This window comes from Barbus barbus (assembly GCF_936440315.1).
Source record: "Barbus barbus genome assembly, chromosome: 44".
Classification (NCBI taxonomy): domain Eukaryota; kingdom Metazoa; phylum Chordata; class Actinopteri; order Cypriniformes; family Cyprinidae; genus Barbus; species Barbus barbus.
In genome coordinates, this window is record NC_136722.1 from 12,966,233 (window position 1) to 12,991,439 (window position 25,207).

General features: G+C 37.5%; 2 protein-coding genes across 6 annotated transcripts in view; one reads left to right on the top strand and one right to left on the bottom strand.

The window, feature by feature from the left end:
* On the top strand, nucleotides 1-18,038 carry LOC306862956 (histone-lysine N-methyltransferase EZH2-like). 2 transcript variants are annotated; one of them, XM_079406070.1, is made up of 21 exons: nucleotides 1-371; nucleotides 3,354-3,477; nucleotides 3,689-3,817; nucleotides 5,212-5,331; nucleotides 5,403-5,523; nucleotides 9,030-9,209; nucleotides 9,569-9,671; nucleotides 9,812-9,975; nucleotides 10,071-10,168; nucleotides 10,371-10,602; nucleotides 10,831-11,000; nucleotides 11,190-11,284; nucleotides 11,430-11,470; nucleotides 11,592-11,717; nucleotides 15,128-15,306; nucleotides 16,195-16,290; nucleotides 16,390-16,471; nucleotides 16,551-16,631; nucleotides 16,713-16,797; nucleotides 16,883-16,910; nucleotides 16,984-18,038. In XM_079406070.1, the coding sequence occupies exons 2-21, from the start codon at nucleotides 3,361-3,363 to the stop codon at nucleotides 17,071-17,073; spliced, it is 2,337 nt and encodes a 778-aa protein (XP_079262196.1). In that variant the 5' UTR covers nucleotides 1-371; nucleotides 3,354-3,360; the 3' UTR covers nucleotides 17,074-18,038. The 2 variants fall into 2 exon arrangements, with proteins under 2 accessions (XP_079262196.1, XP_079262197.1); XM_079406071.1 differs by having other exon boundaries at nucleotides 16,883-17,082.
* Nucleotides 17,098-25,207, bottom strand: part of cul1b (cullin 1b) — a 22,038-nt gene continuing 13,928 nt past the window's right edge. Inside the window, exons 13-22 of one of the 4 annotated variants that reach the window (XR_013783630.1) lie at nucleotides 21,830-21,961; nucleotides 21,607-21,724; nucleotides 21,423-21,499; nucleotides 21,170-21,301; nucleotides 20,977-21,097; nucleotides 19,653-19,700; nucleotides 19,234-19,330; nucleotides 19,006-19,111; nucleotides 18,808-18,921; nucleotides 17,098-18,713 (exon numbers count right to left, since the gene is read on the bottom strand). Coding sequence is in view for 1 of the 4 variants with exons in the window: in XM_079406072.1 (XP_079262198.1) it covers nucleotides 18,633-18,713; nucleotides 18,808-18,921; nucleotides 19,006-19,111; nucleotides 19,234-19,316; nucleotides 19,653-19,700; nucleotides 20,977-21,069; nucleotides 21,170-21,301; nucleotides 21,423-21,499; nucleotides 21,607-21,724; nucleotides 21,830-21,961 (984 nt within the window). In the remaining 3 variants the exon portion in view is untranslated. The remainder of the gene's footprint in view (nucleotides 18,714-18,807; nucleotides 18,922-19,005; nucleotides 19,112-19,233; nucleotides 19,331-19,652; nucleotides 19,701-20,976; nucleotides 21,098-21,169; nucleotides 21,302-21,422; nucleotides 21,500-21,606; nucleotides 21,725-21,829; nucleotides 21,962-25,207) is intronic. The other 3 variants (XR_013783631.1, XR_013783632.1, XM_079406072.1) reach the window with 3 other exon arrangements.

Consider the following 25,207-nt stretch of genomic DNA (forward strand, 5'->3'; position numbering starts at 1 on the left):
GATTCTGCAGTGCGCGAGGTGGGCGGCGAATTCTGAGTATAAACGACAGACTGAGCGGGTTTGAATACTTCCAGAAACGGAAATATTACAAATTTACATACATTTAAAATTTATTTCAATTCGCTTACAGTCTGTCGCAGTTAGGAGAGAGAAAGACGACTGGCCGAACAGATATTTGTAGAACTAAAGACGAATTAAGCGCCTGTCTTTTGTTTATCGAGGCTCGCCGGTAACGCGGACGCGCGGAGGTGAAAGGACCCTCTACCGCGAGCTAGCTCAGTTAGCTAGCTCACTTAACCGATCATCTTCACTTAGGGACGGCACTGACAGAAAAGTCGTTTGTTTGGATGTGGACAGGTCTGCTCCTTCAGGTAGGCACTAGAAGAAGACACTAAAGAGACAGTTGTCTGAGTGTTTTAGTGAAACCACATTTACTTTCTGCTAAGACAGCCCAGCTAGCCATTTGGCGACTAACTTTAAATTGATACACTGTAAAGACAGCAGTCATGTTAGATTATAGACCGTTTACTAGTCATATGGTTCATATTCTACCCTACTGTTAAACCATAACGAAGTTTAAAGAATAATTCAACAAAGAACGATAAATCTGTCATTTACAAGCCCTCATGTTGCTCCAAACCTCTGACTTACTTTCTTCCGTGAAAGGAAACAAAGGGGATGAAAGAAATGAGTCTCAGTCACCATTAACTTTCATTGTATTAGAAAAAGATGCATTGTAAGTGAATAGGGACTGACATTCTGCTTAACATCTTCCTAAGTGTCAGAAGAAAAAAGTCAGGTTTAGAGAACCATGAGATTGAGTAAATGTTGACAGTTTTCATTTTTTGTTGAATTTTTTTAGCATCTCAGTTGTCAGCCTGTTATTAGTTCTTCAGTGTTTATTTCTTAATTGTCATGTCAAGACTTGCTGATTTTGTGAAGTTGTGCGAGTAAACGTGTTATAAGGTTTTTTTTCAGTCGTTAATGTGCGTGTTAGACCAGCAGGGGCGCCAATGAGCTCATACACCTGTCATATTTACACCAGGGGTAACAAATCCCAGATTTGGGAATAAAACTGTTCTTAATGCAGTTGCAGAACTTCATATTTGGGTCAAATAACGTTTATTCGTGGATCAAAGGAAATTAATTTTCCTCTGCCTCTTAATTGTTCAGTTTTCTCATGTTACTACATTTAGATTGAGTGTGTGAGTTTGTGGTGTTGCTGAGATGACTGGGAGAACTTGTAGGAGGGGAAACCTGTGAACTTACAAGTGACACTTTGTCACTGTCTTGCACCGTCTCAGCTGCTCGATTACATATTCAGCATACGTAGGCGCATCATGTTAGATAATCTCTGCAGCAATTGAGTTAGCTTTTACACTAGTGGTTCCCAGAGGAAAGTATTGTTGCTCTTTCATAGCTCAGAAGGCTTAAAGGGGCTCTCAGGAATTTTTCAGTTAAGTTTATAAAATGAGGAGAATTAAATTAGGAGTCACTAATAATACTACTGATATATGGTTAGAGTACAGAACTATAAATGTTTTGGTTCAGCATATTTTAGGCCTATATCATTTCTGCTTGAAAGAATTTGAGAAATCTTCATTTAAAATCTGCACTGAAAAACAAGACAAAAATACTCTGGAAGAATCACTTTTTTTTGCAGTCAGTATAATCAGTGTGTACAGTAAAAGGTACTTCAATGTTAAAAGGTCTTAAAAAGTCTCAAGTTTACCTTCATAAAACCTGCAGAAACCCTATAAGTAGACCTTACATAATTACTTTGTCATCTGGCAAGAGAATTAATCAGTCACTTAATGCATAGGAAAACTGTATGATTTAACGTGTGTGTGTGTGTATATATATATATATATAGGGCTTGACATTAAGCATTCTCCTGTGGTTGTCCTTCGGACAAGTAAATTTGTCAGAGTATAAAAGTTACTTGCCTGGAGAGAAACTTTTTTTTTTTTTTTTCTTTTTAATTGAGTTATAAATATAATTAATTATTGTAGTTATACAAAACACATTTAGTTTTAGTTAGACTTTTCTTTTTAAATAAATAATGAAAAAATACTAAAGTGTGATAATACTATTATATTTTTAAATAAAAAGGGAGTATTAATAACAATACAATTATTTTATATTAAACTTAAACATAAAATGCTAACATTTACTTTTTTATACATGAATTTTCAAACTTTATTTTTTTTTAAAATAGTTCAATTTAATCAGTCATTTAGTATAATAAGATATTTGGGCTGTTACCAAACAAATGAAATCAGTATTAACAAAATTCCTCTTTGCAATGCAGAGGAAACGCAGAAGCTGCATCTGAAGTGGAATAGATAAATTTACCCACTGTTAATGCAGCTCTGAGGGACATGGAATGCTTTATTCTGCAGTTACAAATGCATAAATAATGTTTTGATTCATAACGTTGAATACTGATATTTGAAGTTATTTTAAAAATTAAAAAATACTGTAAATGGGAAATTAAAACCTCCAGTAGGTGGCATCAAGTCACTGTTAAGAAGTGAGTCATTGTGATTGAACCCGAATCATTTAAACGGGTGATTCATTCAGGCACAAAACTCCGTTATGTTGCTCAGAGATGCAAAACAGTGTTGTGTCTGTGTTTGGAGTTATTTTTGTTGGTGAGACAGCAAAAACAGGAAATATGGTGTTTAAAACGTAAGTCTCTTAATGTTAACTTCCGGTTTATTGAACTGTTATAAAATCACACTTGTAATCATGAGCAAAAAAAAAACGCAGCTCGATCTTCGTGTGATTATTGTTCAACTATATGAAATTATATAATATATTATATCAAATTTTCTGCCCCCATATCTTCAATTTTCTGATCATTCTGCATGCATTGTAATACTGAATCATGCAGTGAAAGAACACACTTGCACGAGTGCTAGTCTAACCTAGACGACTTTACGTAATGTATGTGTGCACTCTGTAGGTGAGTTTTGTTTGATTCTTGCAATATACTTGTTAAAACAACAATTACAAAATTATCGCAAACGATATATATCGCGCACCCCTATTACAAAGGCTATATCATAAATAAAGGCAGTTATTATTGTTTTTGATATTGACTTTTTGAAGTTACTTGTCCAATTGGGCAAGTAAATTTCTCTTTCACTTGCCCGTCCAAAACATTCACTTGTCCCGGACAAGCTTTAATGTCGAGCCCTGATATATAGACAGACAGACACACACAGACACACTTTTTGTTTTATCCAAAAGGAAAAAAGGAGGGAAAAAAAACAAAACCTCTTAACCTCCATACTGTATGTTTCTATGGTCTGTAATGAAATCTAAAGCCATATACTGTATGTGTATAGGGAAGCCATGGGATTGACCGGGAGGAAATCGGAGAAGGGTCCTGTTTGCTGGAGGCGGAGGGTGAAGTCTGAGTACATGCGACTGCGGCAGCTCAAACGTTTCAGGAGGGCAGACGAGGTCAAGGTGATCCATGGGCTAATACAGCAGACATTAAGCTGCTCGTATAGAGTTTGGTGTTGGTCAGTCTCTAGGTGTCACGTGATAAGGACAGTGCAGATGCACTGTTATGTATAACACTGTTTCCACAAATGATAAAAAGAGTCATGAGAACAACCATGTTGCCTGCCTGTCTATAGGATTGTCTCACATTGAAATGTGTTTTCTTAATGTACAGAGCATGTTCAGCTCCAACAGACAGAAGATATTGGAGCGTACAGACATATTGAACCAGGAATGGAAACTGAGACGGATACAGCCTGTTCATATTATGACACCTGTGAGCTCCTTGCGAGGGACTAGAGAGGTTAGATTCAGATTCAGATTCTCTTAAAGCACATGTTTAATGCCATCCATGCTTTTGTAACTTTCCTCAATTTGATTGATTATTTTTATCCCATTTCTGTTTGCTTTTTGGAAATGTGTATTAGTGTTTTATTATTAAATGCAGTGTTTTTGGTGCTTATGGCATTTAGAGTAAATGCTCATCATAAAGTCATGGCCAAAAATATCGGCACCCCTGGTAAATATGAACAAAGAAAGCTGTGAAGCCATGGCTTCCTGTTTCACAGAAATATAAATAGTTCAAGTTTATTTGTATAGCGCTTTTTACGATACAAATCGTTGCAAAGCAGCTCTACAGGAAACTAAGTTTCCACGATATAGGAGGGAAAACAAATCCTTCCTATATACCTCCACAATAGGAGGGAAAACAAAGCCCAAATTCCCTTAATCATCCATCACAATGAGAAAAACCAAAGAATATATTTCTGATGTGCAGCAAAAGATAATTGAGCTTCACAAATTAGTGAAGTGGCTTTAAGAAAAGAGCTAGGGCAATAATTAAGAATTTCCAATCAACATAAAATGTTACGAAACTGCCTGAAAGAGGACGTGTGTCTATATCGTCCTAATGCACGGTGAGGAGGAGAATTTGAGTGGCTAAAGACTCTCCAAGGACCACAGCTGGAGAATTGCAGAAAATAGTTGAGTCTTGGGGTCAGAAAACCTTTAAAAAATGTCAAACAGCACCTACATCACCACATGTTGTTTGGGAGGGTTTCAAGAAAAATTCAAATACCAACAGATAAAAAATCAATAAGTGACTGACTCTGTTAGAAGTCTTATAATGGGCCATGTTTGGATCTTCTAAACATACAATAATCCAAACACAAACCTCAAAAACAACACAAAAATGGGTCACTGAGCACAAAACCAAGCTTCTGCTATGGCCATTCCAGTCCTCTGACCTGAACCCTGTAGAAAATGAGTGAGGTGAACTGAAGAGAAGAAGCACCAACACGGAGCTGGGAATCTAAAGGGTCTGGAGTGATTCTGGATGAAGGAATGGTCTCTGATCTCTTGTCAGGTGTTCTCTAACCTCATCAGGCATTATAGGAGAAAATGTAGAGCTGTTAAACTGGCAAATGGAGGTTTCAAAAATAATTGAATAAAAGGGTGCCGTTAATTGTGGCCAATGTGTATTTGAGAAAAACATTTATTCCATAATGATATTTCCCCCATACATCCAATGAAAGGTTAGATTTTTGAGAATTTTTAAAATAAAAGATCAAAAGGATTAACAATGCAGATTCATTTTCACAGCCTTCTTTGATCATATTTACTAAGGGTGCTGATATTTTTGGCCATGACTGTAAATATCTTAGTATAGATATCTGACACAACTGAAATATTTTGCAGTGCACTGTTGACAGTGGTTTCTCAGAGTTCTCCAGACAAGTCATTCCTCTCAAAACACTGAATGCTGTGGCCTCTGTGCCCGTCATGTACTCTTGGTCTCCACTCCAGCAAAACTTCATGGTAAAACCAAATTTCTTATATATATTTGCAAAAGTCAAAAAACACACTTTTAATCTTGTATTCTGTTTTAGGTTGAAGATGAGACCGTATTGCACAACATCCCTTACATGGGTGATGAAATCCTTGATCAAGATGGCACCTTCATTGAAGAGCTTATTAAAAATTATGATGGAAAAGTTCACGGAGATAGAGGTCAGGAATGATTTTTTTTCCCCTGATTTATAAGATTTGATCTAGTTGGTAGGTTGCCTCGAGACCATAGTTCGGTACAAAATTTCGATACCTAAGCGGTTAATCTCATCAGCGTCAGTGAGCCAATAAGCCTGCAGCACTAGGTGTGTTCAAATAGAAGCGGCGCGGTGAAGATCGATCAGTGTTTGACATCCGCGAGAGCAATTCGAAAGCGTACGGAGCAGTCTGCTTTCTATAGCTCTCTCAGTCCTGCGCAGAGCCGTGTCAAGTCGAACACACCTACTAGTTTACATTGGTTACACCCAGAGATGTGGCACACACGTGAGGCTGTACCGTGAAAGTATCACGGCTGTATCATATGCAGATGTCCGTTCACTACCGAAAGCGCGTGTTACATGACCATTCATGCACACTGTAGCATCATGCTACATCAGACAATAAATAAGATTTATATTTCGTTTTCACTCAAAACTCACTTTAAACCACCAATGTTTGTAATAACTTCAGATTGCTGTCTAATGTGTGTTTTGGCCATGTAATGTTGCTGAAATATGTTAAAGGTGCCATAGAATGAAAAACTGTCTTTACCCTGGCATATTTAAATAATAACAGTTCTGTACATGGAAATGACATACAGTGAGCCTCAAACACCATAGTTTTCTCCTTCATATGTAAATCTCGTGATTAAAAAAGACCACTGAAAAACACGCGAATCAGAACATAACACCGACTGTGACGCAACAGTCGCGATCACTACGCCCCCAACATTTGCATAAACCCGCACTTGTTCTAAGCCGGCCGAAGCATCAGAAGCTCTGCAGGTATTGTAAATAAACAAGCGCGGACAACAGCGAAAATAACACAATAAATGTTATGTTCCAGGCCGTGCAGGGGGTGTGAAGTGCAGGGATGGGTTGGTGTCTGTATTCAGAAAGGCACAGAAAGCAAATAACGCGAGCCACTAAAGGGACATGGTTAGCTCCTTGCTAGCGGTAGCCTGTTACAGTACATAAGATTTCACTCTCAGTAAGGAGAGATGAGGATGATGGCGAATGACTTACAGATCCTGAGCACCACTGACAAGCATCTGATCTTGTGAAATGTGTGGTAAGTACTGTTGCTCCATAATGTAAACATAGTTTGTGTGATCGCGTCTCTTGAAAGTGAACTATAACGCGATCGATGGATCGTTCAAAAGCAGTTTCAATGCCTCGCGTATTAATAACGGCTCCCTGATGCCCGCGTTTTATATACAGTATAATTACCCGACGATATAACTGCGAGAGAAAGTATTTAAATATATATTTTCCTCCCTGTGCTTCCTTCTTGCTGATGAGCCGTACTGTGAAACAGCCAATCAGAGCAGAGCTCATTATTATTTATGACCCTGCCAAATAAGCCAATAACAGACCGTTTCATTCTAGGGAGAAATCCTAGGGTTGTAAATGGACATGTAAAATCGTTTCTGGAGATTTTTTGCCCTTACCTAAGCCACATACCTTCTGTGTAGATATCAGAGAACAATTTAAAATGCTGTATCAAATGCATTCTATGGCACCTTTAATAACTCGGAGTCAGAACAACGATCGTGGAAGAGAGAACACAGACAGACAGCGCTGGAAGCTGCTCATGCTCATCAGTAAATCAGTGGAAAATGAATAGAAATGATGATTCTGTCTGAGCTATGAGTTTTAAAACAAACACGCACTAGTGTAAATGTAGCCTAACAGATGTAGGGCTGGGTATCGTTCAAAAATTTTACCGATACCTTGAGTTCGATACCGGTTCCTGAACGATTCTTTTTTCGATACCAGTTTTATGAAATCAGTTTTAATAAGATTACATTATCTCAAAAAACTATTTTTTTTAGCTTGTTGATATTTATACAGACTCAAAGTCTCATCTCCTGAGCCACTGCACAAAGGAACAAAATATATCCAACACAATAAATAAATAAATAAATAATTTTAATAAAGTTCAAATAGTTTTCAGTTTACACATCTGTTAGGCTACGTTTACATTAGTGCGTGTTCATTTTAAAACACAAAGCTCAGACAGAATCATCATTTCTAGGTTGTTAAAGACTTCAAGAAATGTAAAATCTTCATCCACTTTCATAAGTGAGTGTTTTATTTTCTTTCACCATATATTTTATTGTTATTAAATTCTGGTGTAGTATGTCTAATTATTTGAATGCATAATAACAACTTAGTTTATTTAAATTTATTCTTAAAATAGCCTTATGAAATGTTTTATTTTTCCTCAGAAATTCTGTGTTCTGTATCTGGTTTTCAAATGAAGACATAAAACATTAATTTAATTTCTCTTTAAATTATTGAAAATCAAAGTTTATTTATTTTGGCAAACAAAGGGGGGTTACTATTAAAATTAAAACATGGAATAACTGTTGTGTGATCATTACTAAAAAAAAAAAAAAGTTTTAATAATTTTAATAGTAGCCTAGTATTAGCGGTGCTGTCTGCTGAACAATATTAATATATTTCTGCAGCAGTGTCTTCCGAATTAAACCGAACTTTTATTTTGACGGGTTGTCTGGAATACCTTTACAGTTCTGTGTGTATATGATATGACGCTAGTTTTACTCGAATCAAACGGTAAAATGCTCATGAAGTGACTCTCAGAGCAGGTCTGGAGATGTTGTTCATGTCCTCATTTAGAGAGGCGGCAGACGCTGAAATGACCGCGAGCTTCAGTCTGTGTATAATAAACAAACAGCGCGATTTAAAGAGCGGACTGCTCCGTGCGCTTTCGAAACGCTTTTGCGGAGGTCATACACTGATCAATCAGCGCCGCGCCGCTTCTAGTCAAACACACCTAGTGCTAAAGGATTATTGGCTCACTGACGGTGATGAGATTAACCCCTTAGGTATCGAAATTTGGTACCGAACGACAAGACGTTTTTCGATACTCGGTAGTATCGAGGCAATTCGGTCGGTGCCTAAAAAGTATCGAACTCGATACCCAACCCTAAACAGATGTGTAAACTGAAGACTTTTAGCTTTATTAAAACTATTTGCACTGATTTATTGAGTGATTACATTTTGTTCCTTGGTGCAGTGGCTCAGGAGATGAGTCTTCGAATCTGTATAAACCTCAACAAGCTGAAAAATAAAACCAAAGTTGTTTTTTTTTTTTTTTTAGATAATGTAATCTTGTAAAAATTGATTGAATAAAATTGGTATAGAAAAAGGTATCGTTCAGGAACCGGTATCGATATCAATTTTTTTTTGAATGATACCCAGCCCTACTAGTTGATCTTTTAAAGAAATACAAATTGGGAGACGATTTAAAATGTATTCTTTTTCATACTCTACTTAATATAAGCGCACACAGGCTTGGTATTACAAATAATGACAGTTTTCATTTTTTGGGTGAAATATCCTTTAAAAATTGATTCCTGTTTAAGCTAACATATCCGCAGCTGCAAAAAGCCCTATAGACTGCAGTGTATTGATTTCTTTTCCTGTGTTTTGTTTTGTGTTTAGAGTGTGGCTTCATAAATGATGAGATCTTTGTGGAGCTAGTGAACGCACTCAATCAGTACAGTGACAATGAGGAAGATGATGAAGAGGAGGATCCGCATGATTGCAAGTTTGAGAAGATGGACCTCTGTGATGGAAAAGATGACGCTGAAGACTCTCACAAGGACCAGCTGAATTCTGAGAGTAAGAGAAATTAAATGATTTCTTTGTGTAAAGTACGTAAAAACACATCTAGCTTTGATACAGATTGTGAGCAGTTAAAATATTACTTTTTTTATTATTATTTTTATTTTTTAAATCAAGTTCCAAAGATTTACAGCAGTGTGCATCAACAGTGTCATGTCAGGACTGCAGTGTATATGTATATATGTATTTTGGGACATCAGATGTTTTTTTTTTTGTCCAGTGTAATAGTTTTTTTTTTTTTTTTTTTTAACAAATCACATGCCCTTTAGTGCTGCATTTTATTACATGCTGCATGTGTTTTACAGTCCCTTATTTAGTCTTATACAGTTTCTGTGCTTTCTTATTGTATGCAACAGATCACAACAATGACACATCAAAGAAGTTTCCCTCTGATAAAATCTTTGAAGCCATTTCATCAATGTTTCCTGATAAAGGTTCAACCGAAGAACTCAAAGAAAAGTATGTTAGAAAACAACTCCTCTGAACAAAAACTTTCAGTGGTTCTGATAAACTTGAATGGAAAGTAATGTGAAGCTTCCATTTGCATTGAAATTTGATGGGTGGTGATTTATGTTTTGAGAAATGTTGTCTTTTTGCAGATATAAAGAACTCACTGAGCAGCAGCTTCCAGGGGCTCTTCCTCCTGAATGCACCCCCAACATAGATGGACCAAATGCTAAATCCGTTCAAAGAGAGCAGAGTCTGCACTCCTTCCATACACTCTTCTGCAGGCGTTGCTTCAAATACGACTGTTTCCTTCACCGTAAGCAATTATTCCTCAGAATGCTGTCCTTAAACAATAAAAATCAACCTTTTAAGATTGCATTTCTGTAAATGCATTCCTCTTTTGATTTACAGCTTTCCATGCAACTCCAAACACGTACAAGCGTAAGAATATGGAGAATCTGGTGGACAGCAAACCATGTGGCATTTATTGCTACATGTATATGGTTCAGGCAAGTGCATTTCTGCGCTCCTTCTAAAATGAAAGATATATTGTTAACCCTGAAGGCTTGTGTGGGATGAGATGGCACAAAACTGCAAATGCAGTCATGATTTCTGTGTGAAAGTGTTTGCATCACAGGTTTTACACATTTGAAGTGCTGCTTAATTCTTACTTTCACTCTATGATTAACCCTGGCATATGTATCTCTTCAGGATGGCATGGTTAGGGAATACCCAGCAGGTGTGGTTGCTGAGCGTGCCAAGACCCCTTCTAAGCGCACAGTGGGCAGACGCAGAGGAAGACTCCCGAACAGCAGACCCGGCACCCCAACAGTTAACAATGATACTAAAGACACAGACAGCGACCGAGAAGGAGGGGCAGATGGAACTGACTGTAATGATAAAGATGATGACGACAAAAAGGATGAGACCACCAGCTCTTCAGGTAGAGATTGAGGGTCTATGAAAATGTATCATTTCAGTGTAATATTTGATTGGGTGCTGTCAACCATGAACATCATATTAATAAAAAACGTCATATAATAATGCCACAGTTGATTGTATATTAGTCTTTTGGAGCCATGAAAATGTATTCGCTTATTTCAGTTTTCCTGCTGTTTTAGATTTTATTTTCATTTAATAATAATTTGTTTATTTAAATTTTTTTGTACAGAGGGGAACTCCCGCTGTCAGACTCCAGTGAAGCTGAAGTTGAGCTCAGAGCCTCCTGAGAATGTGGACTGGAGCGGCGCTGAGGCCTCTCTCTTCAGAGTGCTCATCGGCACTTACTATGACAACTTCTGTGCTATCGCCAGACTCATTGGCACAAAGACCTGCAGACAGGTACACACACCTGAGAAGATGGGTTTATGCAATCACATTACATATTGCAGTTCATTAATACTGTTTAACGCTAGACAACAATGCATAACTGCTGTGGAATTATTTTTGAGGATCTGGTAATTGCAAGTTACCACAAACAGTGAAATGAATTCATGTTTGAGGAGTTTTTCCTGTTTTGGGCTTTGGCAGGTTTATGAATTCAGGGTAAAAGAATCTAGCATCATTGCACGTGCACCTGCGGTGGATGAAAACACTCCTCAAAGGAAGAAGAAGAGGAAACACAGGTGTGTGTTAAAAGTGATATTTTTAAGAGTCTGGCTACCTTTTTTGTCACTTTCAGTGATATAATCATTTAGAATTAAAATAATCGAACAATTATAATTGGTGCATTTCAATATTACACTGTTGTGCTTTCTTGGGTTCTTCTAGATTGTGGGCCACTCATTGTCGGAAAATTCAATTAAAGAAAGGTTTGTGTCTTTCAAGTTAGATTCTAGCTCATACTTTTAGATGGCAATATATTTCACTATTGTGAAAGTTAAGTAAAATGCAACTATAAATGTTCATTTTATGTGAAATTTCTGCTTGCAGATGGCTCCTCCAATCATGTGTACAATTACCAGCCATGTGACCACCCGCGCCAGCCGTGTGACAGTTCTTGCCCTTGTGTCACTGCCCAAAACTTCTGTGAGAAGTTCTGCCAGTGTAGCTCGGAATGTGAGTGTATATTAGGGATGTAAATTTTCGATCATTCCCATGATCGATCGTCGTTTAAATTAACGATCAATTAATCGATTAATTGTTAACCTTAATACTGCAAAATGCATCTATTGCAGTGGCATATAGTAACCGGCATTACAAGATGTGCAAATGCCACTCAAATGCCAGCTTCCTTACCTGAATGAAAGGGCTTTTTAGTGTAAATAAAAGGCTAGTAGCAGGATTGTAAAATTAATAGATGTGATTTATGATCATTTGATAAAATGAAGGGAGCGCCGCGCCATGGTTATATTTGGGATCATTTTACTTTGTTGGCTGTTTCACATCCTGTCACTGAGACCGAATGCGCATTTTAAAATGGTTTCATGGTGCTCATTGTTGTATTTTAAAACACAGTCACAATGTTTGCAGCTGACAATATTGCCATTTAAAATAAAATGATACCAAACCTGAGCGTGTGGGGTTGTGCCGCGCGGTCAGTGAACCGCTTCCACCAGCGGTGCTACAGCAACACTGTTGCTCACATGAAAAATGTTTGTGAGTATTATGACACAAGTGAGATACAAAGCTTAGTTTATAAGAGAAATATTTGATAAGCAGGCAAATGTTACATCATGACCAATGATCATGCTTTTGGATTCATGCTGTTCAAGCCTATACACTGCTTTGTCTTCTTCTTTGCGGGTTGGTCATGAACTTCCATGAATTTAATAATATTGTTTCTTGTCCCAAATCTTCACTGTCTCACCTGCAAATTTCACAGGTTTATTTTCTTGTCATTCATTTTTAATCCCTGTTTTGGCATCTCTTACTGTGGTAAACATTGGGAGGGGGGCCATGAATTAAGAATTCGTTCCCACTCATTAATTCGTTCTCTCATTTTAGCTAAATTGTAGCTTATCTTGGAGAGCAATTAAGGAAACATAGACCATGGCCACAAATTAACAAGTCACAGGAATTAATTAACAAAGTAGGAATTATATACACACACACATACATATATACATGCGGGTGGTGATGGCGCAGTGGATAAGACACATGCCTTTGGTGTGAGAGACCCGGGTTCGAATCCACTGTGAGACACCAATGTGTCCCTGAGCAAGACACTTAACCCCTAGTTGCTCCAGAGGCATGCGACCTCTGACATATATAGCAATTCTAAGTCGCTTTGGATAAAAGCGTCAGATAAATGTAAATGTACATATAGTGGGGAAAAGAAATTGATCCCCTGTTGATTTTGTATGTTTGCCCACTGACAAAGAAATGATCAATCTATAATTTTAATGGTAGGTTTATTTGAACAGTGAGGGACAGAATAACAAAAAAAATTCCAGAAAAATGCATTTAAAAAAAGTTATGAATTGATTTGCATTTTAATGAGTCAAATAAGTATTTGATCCCCTGTCAATCAGCAAGATTTCTGGCTCCCAGGTATCTTTTATACAGGTAAGGAGCTGAGATTAGGAGCACTCTCTTAAAGGGAGTGCTCCTAATCTTAGCTTGTTACCTGTATAAAAGACAACCGGTCCACAGAAGCAATCAATCAATCAGATTCCTAACTCTCCACCATGGCCAAGACCAAAGAGCTGTCCAAGGATGTCAGGGACAAGATTGTAGACCTACACAAGGCTGGACTGGGATACAAGACCATCGCCAAGCAGCTTGGTTAGAAGGTGACAACAGTTGGTGCGATTATTCGCAAATGGAAGAAACACAAAATAACTGTCAATCTCCCTCGGTCTGGGGCTCCATGCAAGATCTCACCTCGTGGAGTTTCAATGATCATGAGAACGGTGAGGAATCAGCCCTGAACTACACGGGAGGATCTTGTCAATGATCTCAAGGCAGCTGGGACCATAGTCACCAAGAAAACAATTGGTAACACACTACGCCATGAAGGACTGAAATACTGCAGCGCCCGCAAGGTCCCACTACTCAAGAAAGCACATGTACAGACCCGTCTGAAGTTTGCAAATGATTCAGAAGAGAACTGGGTGAAAGTGTTGTGGTCAGGTGAGACCAAAATCCAGCTCTTTGGCATCAACTCAACTCACCGTGTTTGGAAGAGGAGGAATGCTGCCTATGACCCCAAGAACGCCATCCCCACTGTCAAACATGGAGGTCAACTGCTCCGCATCAAAGGGACGATGGACAGGGCCATGTACCGTCAGGGCCAGGGCATTGAAAACGGGTCGTGGATGGGTATTCCAGCTTGGCAATGACCCAAAACACACGGCCAAGGCAACAAAGGAGTGGTTCGAGAAGAAGCACATTAAGGTCCATAGAAAGTCTGTGGAGGAAGCTGAAGGTTCGAGTTGCCAAACGTTAGCCTCGAAACCTTAATGTTTTGGAGGATCTGCAAAGAGGAGTGGGACGAAATCCCTCCTGAGATGTGTGCAAACCTGGTGGCCAACTACAAGAAACGTCTGACCTCTGTGATTACCAACAAGGGTTTTGCCACCAAGTACTAAGTCATGTTTTGCGAAGGGGTCAAATACTTATTTGACTCATTAAAATGCAAATAAATGATAACTTTTTGGAAATGCGAAATGGAAATTTTTGTTGTTCTGTCTCTTACTGTTCAAATAAACCTACCATTAAAATTGTCAGTGGGGCAAATGTACAAAATCAGCAGGGGATCAAATAAATGTTTTCCTCACTGTGTATAGGCTCTGTCCTGCTCATGTACCACAGCCCTGTCAAAGCGCGGAGCTCTATATGAAACCATTATCTTGGAAAACAAGACTTATTTCTTCAATTTTTATTGCTTTCCTTGTTGAAGGACTTTGCATGGTTTCCATATTAATGTACTTTTAAAGTTCAGATCAATTTGTACTTTAGTGAATTATTTTCGCAAAAGATCCAGCCCTGTCATAGTCACTTGCACGTGTTTTGCACATGAGCAGCACGCACCCCAAAATGAAATTGCTTAATCGACCATCGATAGCTTTAATTGATTGCATCTCTTGTTGACAATTGATTGATTGCCGATAAATCGTTGACATCCCTAGTGTATATAGAGACACACACAGACCAACACCAATCAGGCAGCTCAGGCATGCAAAATCAATGTGATGCCCAGTTTACACCAAAAAAGTTAAATAATCTGAGGTTTCTTGAAAATAGGAAGATGGAGTAATCACTTCTTATTCCCTAAACGCAATGGCAATAAAAAGCATTTCATTTTGACCTATACTGTATTTTGTTATTTTTGTAGAAGAGTTTTTCAGCAGAACTCTTGCATTTAATGGTTGGGACTGAATGTAGTTAATATGTAACTTTTATAACCAAGGTGATGTTATTCCATTCATATGAAGTGTTTTCTTTTATAACAGCCGTGATTGATTTGAAATGGTTAGGTCTGGATGCAGGAGTTGTTTTTGAACTGGACGTTTCTATCTGTACAGGTCAGAACCGGTTTCCAGGCTGCCGCTGTAAGGCTCAGTGTAACACCAAGCAGTGTCCCTGTTACCTGGCTGTACGAGAGTGTGACCCTGACCTGTGCCTCACCTGTGGGGCAGCTGAACACTGGGACAGTAAAAATGTCTCCTGCAAGAACTGTAGTATTCAGAGAGGAGCAAAGAAGGTACATTTTAATCTGACACACATCAGTATGAAGATTAGGGTTGGGTTTCCGATTCTTATCGATTCCTAGTTCGATTCCAATAACAAAAAAAAAATCTGATAAATCGTTTTTAAGTGAAACATTTAGATGTCAAACATACTTATTCTGTCTTTTTACAAAGTGTTCTGTTGGGTTAGGGTTTGTTGCAGCTGAATAACATGAGCAAGCAACTTACAGAACACTTAAGCCTTTTACACTTAGGAACATTTGCCTATGGTTTTAACAAAAATACAGAAAAAACAAGTAGACAAATACATTTTAAACGGTCAGTAATAAGATAGGAACAAACTAATCAATTAGCAATAGCAGAAATAAATACAACTGAACCAATTTCGGGTACAGAAATTGAAATCAAAAGTTTAAAAACACTAGTTTTCTTTATATTATTCTTTATTTCTTAATATTATATACATTAATTGTCATTAAAGTTGTGAACGATGTTCAGTCAAGATCAGTGAATGATTTTCTTTTATTCTTTGATTAACATTAATGACAGGCAGCATGTTTAATAGGCTACAGTCTCTTTAACACCGAACTCCTGTGGACGGATCTAAAAATACTTTCTACATGTGCATTTTCTTTCACATCTATTTATGTTCACTTAAGACAAAAACGGCTATGTTTATGATGATATACTGATGTATTTTTGTGTATATTGGTTGGTAAATGTGACAGAGAAGCACGTTTAGGCTCGGAACAAATCTTCAGTGGAAATGCACGGACCGGTTCTCGATACCCAACCCTAATGAAGATGCATGAAGTTTTCCTCATATATAAACAAAACATTAATAGTCTTGGTTATTTATGTCATTTCTTAATTTTTTTTTTTTATTTATTTTTTTTTTAAAGCACTTGCTACTGGCTCCGTCTGATGTGGCCGGATGGGGAATTTTCATCAAAGAGCCTGTTCAGAAAAATGAGTTCATCTCCGAGTACTGTGGGGAGGTGAGATGTTAAAAAAACAAAAAAAAAACGCGTCAAGGCTTCATAATGATACCGTGATGATACCTTTTTATGTGATGTGTTTCTATTTTTACCTGCTAGATCATCTCCCAGGATGAGGCAGACCGCAGAGGCAAAGTGTATGACAAATACATGTGCAGCTTCCTGTTCAATCTTAACAATGGTAATAACCTCTTTCTCGCAAAAGTTCGTTGTTCACATGCCCCCTCACTAGCTGACAACCTCCCACCTTTCACCCACAGATTTTGTTGTTGATGCAACTAGGAAAGGAAACAAGATCAGGTTTGCTAACCACTCTGTGAACCCCAACTGCTATGCAAAGGGTAAGTCACTCAGAATCTTGTACTAAAAGGATTTTGTGTGTAAAATGTGATGTCATGATCTCTTCCTGTCTGTCCTCACAGTGATGATGGTTAATGGGGATCACAGGATTGGCATATTTGCTAAGAGAGCCATACAGACTGGAGAGGAACTGTTCTTTGACTACAGGTAAAAAAAAAATATGTAGAGGTGTTTTCTTTCTTTGAGAAGGGCTTTTGAATCATCTAACCTGATGTTTACACATCTCTTTTAGATACAGTCAAGCCGACGCTCTGAAATACGTAGGTATTGAACGTGAAATGGAAATTCCATAAAGCCATCTACCTCCTTTAACAAATGCCTTACACTCTTCAGGAATTCTCTCTCCACATGCATTTCCAATACAGTTTTATAGGACAGGGGCATCTATTTGAAAAGTTTTTAACGGTGATATTTTTCTTTTAACTCGACCAACAGGCTTACTCTGGGATATACTTTCTATAGTAACTTGAACATTCTGTCATGTTTACAGTTTAGGTTTTAGTACAGAGCCATTTTATAATGGGCCATTGTTTTGTATCTGGATTGTATTTTTTTTTTTTGGTTTAAATTTAGAGTTTCCTCTATACCTTGGACCAAATTTCACGTTTAAACCGGCTGTAAGTTTGTAATGCAAAAAGATATACCGTGCAGTCCCCACCGTTTTAACGTTTGTTCATTGTGGAAACCAAAGCCACTGCTTTGCATGTTAATCTCTCCAGAACCATGTTGCAGAGGTATTAAATGCATTTTCAAGTGTGTCAATGCACACTTGCTGTTAAAACAACTTGGTGATTTATGTAAGGAGGGTAGACTCAGTATCATATTATTGCGGTGCCTTGACACGTTTAAAGAACACTGAATGGTTTCTTGAATTAGATTTCCTAAAATATTGAATGGTGTACTCGAATTGTTGTATGCATGAACAAAGGTTTCAAATGGAGTGGAATCAGGTAACTCTTCATTCCTCACTGTACATTTTGTACTGTTTATCCAGACAGTTGCAGCTATGAACTTTAGATGTCACTAAATGTAAAGAGATTGGATTAAGGTGCTGTTTTTGTCCCTGGTTAAGTGAAAACAATCACTTTTTTCTGAATGTGGGATACTGTAAAATCAAAGCAATAATACCAGGCTTGACTCCAGATGTCCCTATTTATTTTATGCATGTAAACAAGTTTTATAATTTATTGATGGCTATCATTTGCTGTGATTTGTTTAGTGAATATTAGGGAGTTACTTAGGAGCTTGATCTTTTTATTTCTCCTCTGAACTTCTTGTTTCTACTTTCTTTCCTGAGGGTTTTTGACCACTCCATCTCCATGCCTCCGATTACAAGGTGCTGTTCAATTGTTTACAGGGACTTGTTAAACGTGATAAAATAAACATTGAAAATAATTGTCTGCTGTACTGTTTAAGATAGAAATTCATAGCAAGTATATAAGAGAACCTAGAAAGCATAAAGAAAAATTAAGTTTATTCATGACATTTATAAAATGAACTGCACTATACAAATGGTGTTCTCGTGGCTGGTAATAATGCAACTCTAAACAGCCAGTCAGACATGATTATGCTCAGCGTGCTGCTGAAACGTCTCCTCGTAGTTATAGGTATTTCTGTCTGCAACCGACAGCCTTTTTTTTTTTTTAATCTGTCAGTTTTTCAAAACTCAATTACAATTAATTTAAATCAGCGTTTTGTATTTTCATCATTATAGGCAATAGCATGCAACCCTGACTCTGGGTCCCACTATGAGTATAGTTCAATGTCCAGTATTTACACATTAAAAAGTAAATGGCAATCCTGAGCAGCTTAAGGGCTTAAAGACAAAGACTGGCCGCTTTAGCAGTCTGGGTTTAAAGGGAAAAGTCCAGTGTCACATTGTCCAACTCGGCAACAATGACTTGAGATCTTTATGAGAGGATCCTCTGTGTTGATTTTCCTCAAAACTTGAGACAAATATCGTCAAACTTCAAAGGACATTGTTATGCCAAGTAACTGTAAGTGTCTTTTTCCCCATCCACACGTTCCAGGTATTCCTTCTCTATCAAAATGTCAATGCATTTCTGGAAAAAGAGAGAGGGGAAAAAAATAATAATTTCAATATTTCAAATGAATGCTTCATAAGTATTCAATTGCAGAGAGCTGCAGTTCTGTAACCTTGATGACAGGAACACGAGGTTTGAATCGTGAGGAAAGTTGGTTCAGCACTTCTGCCAAAAGCTGCTGGTGCTTTAAAACTTTCCTCATCTTCATGATTCTCACGATAGCTGCCTGCACACAACACAACAAAACAGGTAGATTCAAAATGATATTTTATTTCAACTTCAAGGGACTGCTATAGTTTATTTTTAATACCTGTATGAGGAGCTTCCTGTCTTCCTCAATGTTCTTGTGTGTCGTCTCCTGCTCTTGTTTCTGCTCTGTCTTCATTGGCACATTGATATTCACCCGTAACTTCTTACTGCACACAGAGACAAAGACCAGTGTAGATGACAAAAATACATATCTAACAATATTCAAAATGTTTTCTGTGTTGATTGTTAGTGTATACTGTGCAGATGAAGCAGTAAGAAATGCATTTACTTCTTGTAGCCCAGGAAAAGTTTGATTAATGTATCAGGCTTGAAATCCATTTCATCAATGTTTGCATTCTCATCCTCCAAGACCTACAAAAAGGAAACTATATATATATAAAAACAAGGAATGTCTGCATCTTTAGATTTTATAATTGCATTATTAATATAAAATTATTCGCAAAAACATGTTTAAACAGAAATGTGAACAATTAAGGGAATCGCATGGAAACTGTAAGCACACACAGAGCAAATATGGAAATTTAATCAAGTCTAATTTGGTGATTCACGCTCATGATTTTGAATCAAGAATGTAATCAAATTACTTCCAATGTGAGAATTTAACACACAGAGCAAATATAATATAAATAGCACTGATGTTGAAAGACATTTATAGGGTCCTATAAGTAACTAGTTCTCAACGCTTACCAGCAACTTTGATTTCAACAGGATTTGCAAGACCTGAACCAAAATATCCTGAAAAAAACAATTTAAAAGTTGAATTTTATTAAAAAACAAAACACTGTAAAAAGTCATTTTAGCAACGTGTTAAAGTAATATTCAGACTGATACTTACATCAGCATGTTTTGGATAATTCAAGTGGACCAAAAATAATCTATATTTAATCTGATGTTAAACCTCACGCTGAGGATTTTATTTTTTTCTGAAAATGCTAGTTAATGTTATCGCATTGGACTAAAACTGACTTTATTCATAAGTGTTTATTTTTTGTACTTTTTTAAGTGGGTTTATTTTCCCACCTCGTTACACTTGTGGTGTTCCTGGTCATAAATTACTTTCCTTTTAATAATTTACGTTTACATTTAGCAGACACTTTTATCCAAAGCGACCTACAAATGAGGACAATAAATGTATAGCTTATAAATATAAAACTTACTTATTATTAGCACATATAGTTTATACATTTATGCTGTATTATTAACAAATGTTGGATTCAATCTCTGTATCTACTACTTTTACATTTAGCACAGGTTTTGTATTTCCTTTTTGAAAAACTGAGCATAAGCTCAAATCAATGTGGCCTAGGATCAGTCAGTTCCAAAAGGAAATACAAAACCTGTGCGAACTGAAAGAAAATAAGTTTGAGAGTTATACCTCATCTGAAAACTGAATAAATAAGCTTTCTATTGATGTATGGTTTGTTTGGATTGGACAATATTTTGGCCGAGATACAACTATTGGAAAATCTAAATACTGAGAAAATCGCCTTTAAAGTTGTCCAAATGAAGTTCTTAGCAATGCATATTACTAATCAAAAATTAAGTTGATATTTACAGTAGGAAATTTACAAAATATCTTGATGGAACATGATCTTTACTTAATATCCTTATGATTTTTGGCATAAAAGAAAAACCGATAATTTTGACCCATACAATGTATTGTTGGCTATTGCTACAAATATACCCGTGCTACTTATGACTGGTTTTGTGCTCCAGGGTCACATATAGCATGATGAGAGATTGACACACAATATTTAAAACAATGGGTATTCTTGACCGGGAACACCAAATTAGCTAAAGGACTTCCAGCAGAGCCTAAAGGGTTAGATCATGAATACTTCTCATATAAATACTTTAAGGGATTTTTAACCAGTGGGACTTCACATAAATGTGATAGCTGTTTCTGTTTCTTTTTATTCTAAGTATGAATTTCATATAAAATGGAGAACAAAGTTTACTGGTTGATTTATGTGAATGAGATGGGGTTATAAAGCAATGGAACGGCACTCACTGTTTTGATCTGTGTGCTGTCGGCCAGTTGCTGGACGTTGTAGCTGTTCTCTGTGTTGAACTGGAGCAGGATGGCCATCTGGAAGGTGGAAGCCTGCAGGGACACGACACACAAACACATGCTGACACTTGAGTCCTATAGCCTTACCTTCTATGAATTACCACTGACATGATGCAGCCATGAAGAGACAAACCTGCAGAGTGTATCTGTTCTTGAAGCAGTTGGTGACCAGCTCCCCTTTGGATAGGTGGTAAAGCCATGTCAACTTCCGCCCGCTGTGTCTACTTCCATAAAAAGCTGTAAATCTTTGGTAACTCCGCTCCAACTGTGAAAAACAAAGGCGTTGGAAAACAATCATCAACTGGAAGTGTAATCACACATTCTCGGCTCGTGGAAGGGTGTGAAGGGCTTGGAAAATTACAGGGTTAAGCGTCTGAGTATCTCACCTCAGATGGTAAAGCGAACGTGCAAGACTGTTGGAACGGCCACGAGCCAGAGCTCAGAACCTGGATACTGAAATCCACTGCGAGACAGATGGAGCCAGATTTTATTCATCGGTAATGACCGCATGCATGCTATATTATAAAAACACTCTAAACACGACCAACAGGAGGAGTGTGGAGCTCTTACAGTCCAAAGGCTCAGAGTTGGAAAGGTGCTTTTTGAATTGCTCATTCAAGTCTTTGCTGACACCGATGTCCTGGAACATGCGCTGTAGTTTGGAGGTGTACTCAAAACCACATGCTTGCTGAGGGAGGACAGAAGCAGAAGAAAAAAAAACGGTGTTAAGCATCTATTAAAAATAAAAGAAGAGCAGTAAAGTGAGCCATTTTCACTAAACAAGCGCACAGACCTTCAGTTTGGAGATCATGCTGGCCTCGGCGTCGTCGCTGGCACTGTTCTGGTGCACCAGTCTTTTGGCCAGCATCTTGGCATAGAACTTCTGGAACACGTCTTTATCCTCAATATACTTGAAAACCACCATCTGACGATGAAGGATGTTGTAGAATCTTATTATCAGTCACACATTGACACGACATGAACTGACTGACTTTTAGTAATTTACGGTATCCATAAAGTGCACAGGCTGGATAGAATATGGCATGTGCCTTTCATAACAAAAAGTAAATGAAAGCAATAATCAACCACAATCTTTTTTGCACAATTTGGATTATGCAAAATGTAAAAAAAGAAATTGGATGATACAAGAATGGAAATGTCAAATAACTATATCAGAATCAGAATGAGCTTTATTGCCAGGTATGCTTGCACATACGAGGAATTTGTTTTAGTGACAGTAGCTCCACAGTGCAACAGAATGATACAACAGGACAGGACACAGATAAAAATAAAATAAATAATGTACAAATATACCAAAATGGACAATGTGCCAAATAGCACAAACACAATATACAAAATAGACAATTCAGTATGTACAGGTATGTTAGGTGCAAATTTGAAACGTAATAAGTATGTGTGTAAAATAAAACAAAAAGTATGATAGTGTTGTGTGTTTCATGTTTATTGTTAAGAGTTCAAGATCATGAGATGGATTGCCTGAGGGAAGAAACTGTTCCTGTGTCTGGTCGTTCTGGTGCTCAGAGCTCTGTAGCGTCGACCAGACGGTAACAGTTCAAAGAGGGAGTGTGCTGGATGTGAGGGGTCCAGAGTGATTTTACCAGCCCTTTTGCTCACTCTGGATAAGTACAGTTCTTGGAGAGTGGGGAGGGTTGTACCAATGATTCGCTCAGCAGTCCGGACTACCCTCCGTATCTTCTGAGGTCAGATTTGGATATTCGGTTACACTTTAAGGTGTCCTTGTTACAGTGTAATTATACATTTAAGTACTGAGTAATATTAATTAACTACATGTACTTAGGGTCAGGATTAGGATTTGTTTTAAGGTTACTTGCATGCAATTATGCATAACTTATTGTTATTATAATAGTAAGTACATGTAACGTGTAACAAGGACACAAATTAAAGTGTTACCATATAATTTCCAAGATGACAACCGGATGGCGCACGGCACGCTGAACCAACACTAATGTTGCATACTTTGAGCTACGGATAGAAATCCATATACGGATTATAAATCCTATAATGCACAGTAAGTACACCAAGCATAACTCCAGTATTAGTCAGATTAACTAGGGCCCTACAATTTCTTTGATGCGGAGAAACAAACGGAATCACAGAAGTCAGTAAAACAAAAAATTAAACTGACTGAAGGACAAATTCACACTTCACCGACAGACACAGACCAACGCTGACAGTCACCAGATTACAGTACGTCACTTCTCAGGCATTCCAAGATTTGACAAATGCCAATTAATGAAAACAAGCATCAACCAAACGCTAACAGGGTAACACACTGATCTGGCAAAACCCGACCAATTTGTCTGTTGCCATTTGTCAGTGTCTGCTGATGCGGTGTGAACTGGTCTTAACACAGAATTTGTTAAGTTCTCAATTACTAAATCAAAATTAAAGAAATTAGGACTAGTGTCTGTGATTATTAATCACTAAAAAGACTGTTCTGTGTAGTCTGTATGCGCTGCTTGTCTCAAGCAAGCTATCTTTTCACTTCATATGAAGACACTACACATGAACTTCATCTCCAGAGCTGCTCCGAGTCACTTCACAAGCATTTAATTTGATAAAAGTGTCATCAAAAAGAGCACAGAAAATCAAAGTTCTTCATATAAAGACATATATAATTAGAAATAATAATGTATAATATATATTTATTTATTTAAAATCAACAACTTTGATTTTCTGTGGTCTATTTGATATGTGGAAAATATACAGGTACAGCTCAAACAATTTGAATATTGTGAACCCTGAATCAGTCTTAAATCAGTTGACCGGTTTATTTAATTAATTGCCATACATGCAATTTATTTGATTAAAATGTTTAGTTAATTGAGACCTAATTTTAACTGGTTTAATTGTTTATTTGTTCGTTCTTTTTTTCTTAATGAACAGGCCAGCTAAAGCTATAATATGTAGTCAATTAAAAAAAAATAGGTTTCAATTAATGACATCCCTACAGTATAAATTCCAGGTATCTCTTGTTCTTTGAAACCACAATAATGGGGAAGATGACAAAGTGTTTTATTAATCTAAATATAAATTATTTGAGTAATCAATGTGAATATAGCCATTTATATATATCAACATATTCTACTATTATAATCATGTGTATTTGCCTGCGTGTATAGAAATTTGTATGAGAAGTGCAGACATGTCCTGTTTTTCCTTTAGTCAAAATATATAATGGGGCCCTTATTTTCACAGAACATAAAATTAAGACCTCCTGACTACATCGTGGTCCCATGACAAACATGTATACAATGTATTGAACACGCCTAGAGAGAAAAAAAACTGTATAAAAGAGAATGCAGAAAAAGATTCTGGAGATTTGCTTTGCAGAGCTGTCTCGGCCTTATTGTCTAAATGATAATAAATTCTCTTCTGTCATCAAAACCCCAAGACATTGAGAATGATTCCTCAGAGCACCGGCAAAAGCCACCACAAAGACTGCTGACTTGGCAATGATCCAGAAGACGAACACTGATGCCCTCCACAAAGAGGGTAAGTCACAGAGGGTCATTACTGAAAGGTGTGGCTGTTTACAGAGTGCTGTATCAAAGCATATTAAATGCAAAGTTGACTGGAAGGAAGAATTTGGGTAGGAAAAGGTGCACAAGCAACAGGGATGACCGCAAGCTTGAGAATACTGTCAAGCAAAGCGGATTCAAACACTTGTGAGAGCTTCACAAGGAGTGGACTGAAGCTGGAGTCAGTGCATCAAGAGTCACCACGCTCAGACGTCTTCAGGAAAAGGGCTACCAAGCCACTTCAGAAACAGAAACAATGTCAGAAGCGTCTTACCTGGGCTGTGGAGAAAAAGAACTGGACTGTTGCTCAGTGGTCCAAAGTCCTCTTTTCAGATGAAAGTAAATTTTGCATTTCATTTGGAAATCAAGGTCCCAGAGTCTGGAGGAAGAGTGGAGAGGCACAGAATCCATGTTGCTTGAAGTCCAGTGTGAAGTTTCCACAGTCAGAGATGATTTGGGCTGCCATGTCATCTGCTGGTGTTGGTCCACTGTGTTTTCTGAAGTCCACAGTCAACGCAGCCATCTACCAGGAAATTTTCATGCTTCATGCTTCCTTCTGCTGACAAGCTTTATGGAGATGCTGTTTTCATTTTCCAGCAGGACTTGGC

What these genes read in the sequence shown, in the direction of transcription:
- LOC306862956 (XM_079406070.1), top strand. Translation starts at nt 3,361, where the DNA reads ATGGGATTGACCGGGAGGAAATCGGAGAAGGGTCCTGTTTGCTGGAGG. An exon ending in AAAAGTTCACGGAGATAGAG is followed by an intron (nt 5,524 to 9,029) that starts GTCAGGAATGAT and finishes TTTTGTGTTTAG; the next exon opens with AGTGTGGCTTCATAAATGAT. An exon ending in AAGAAGAAGAGGAAACACAG is followed by an intron (nt 11,285 to 11,429) that starts GTGTGTGTTAAA and finishes GGGTTCTTCTAG; the next exon opens with ATTGTGGGCCACTCATTGTC.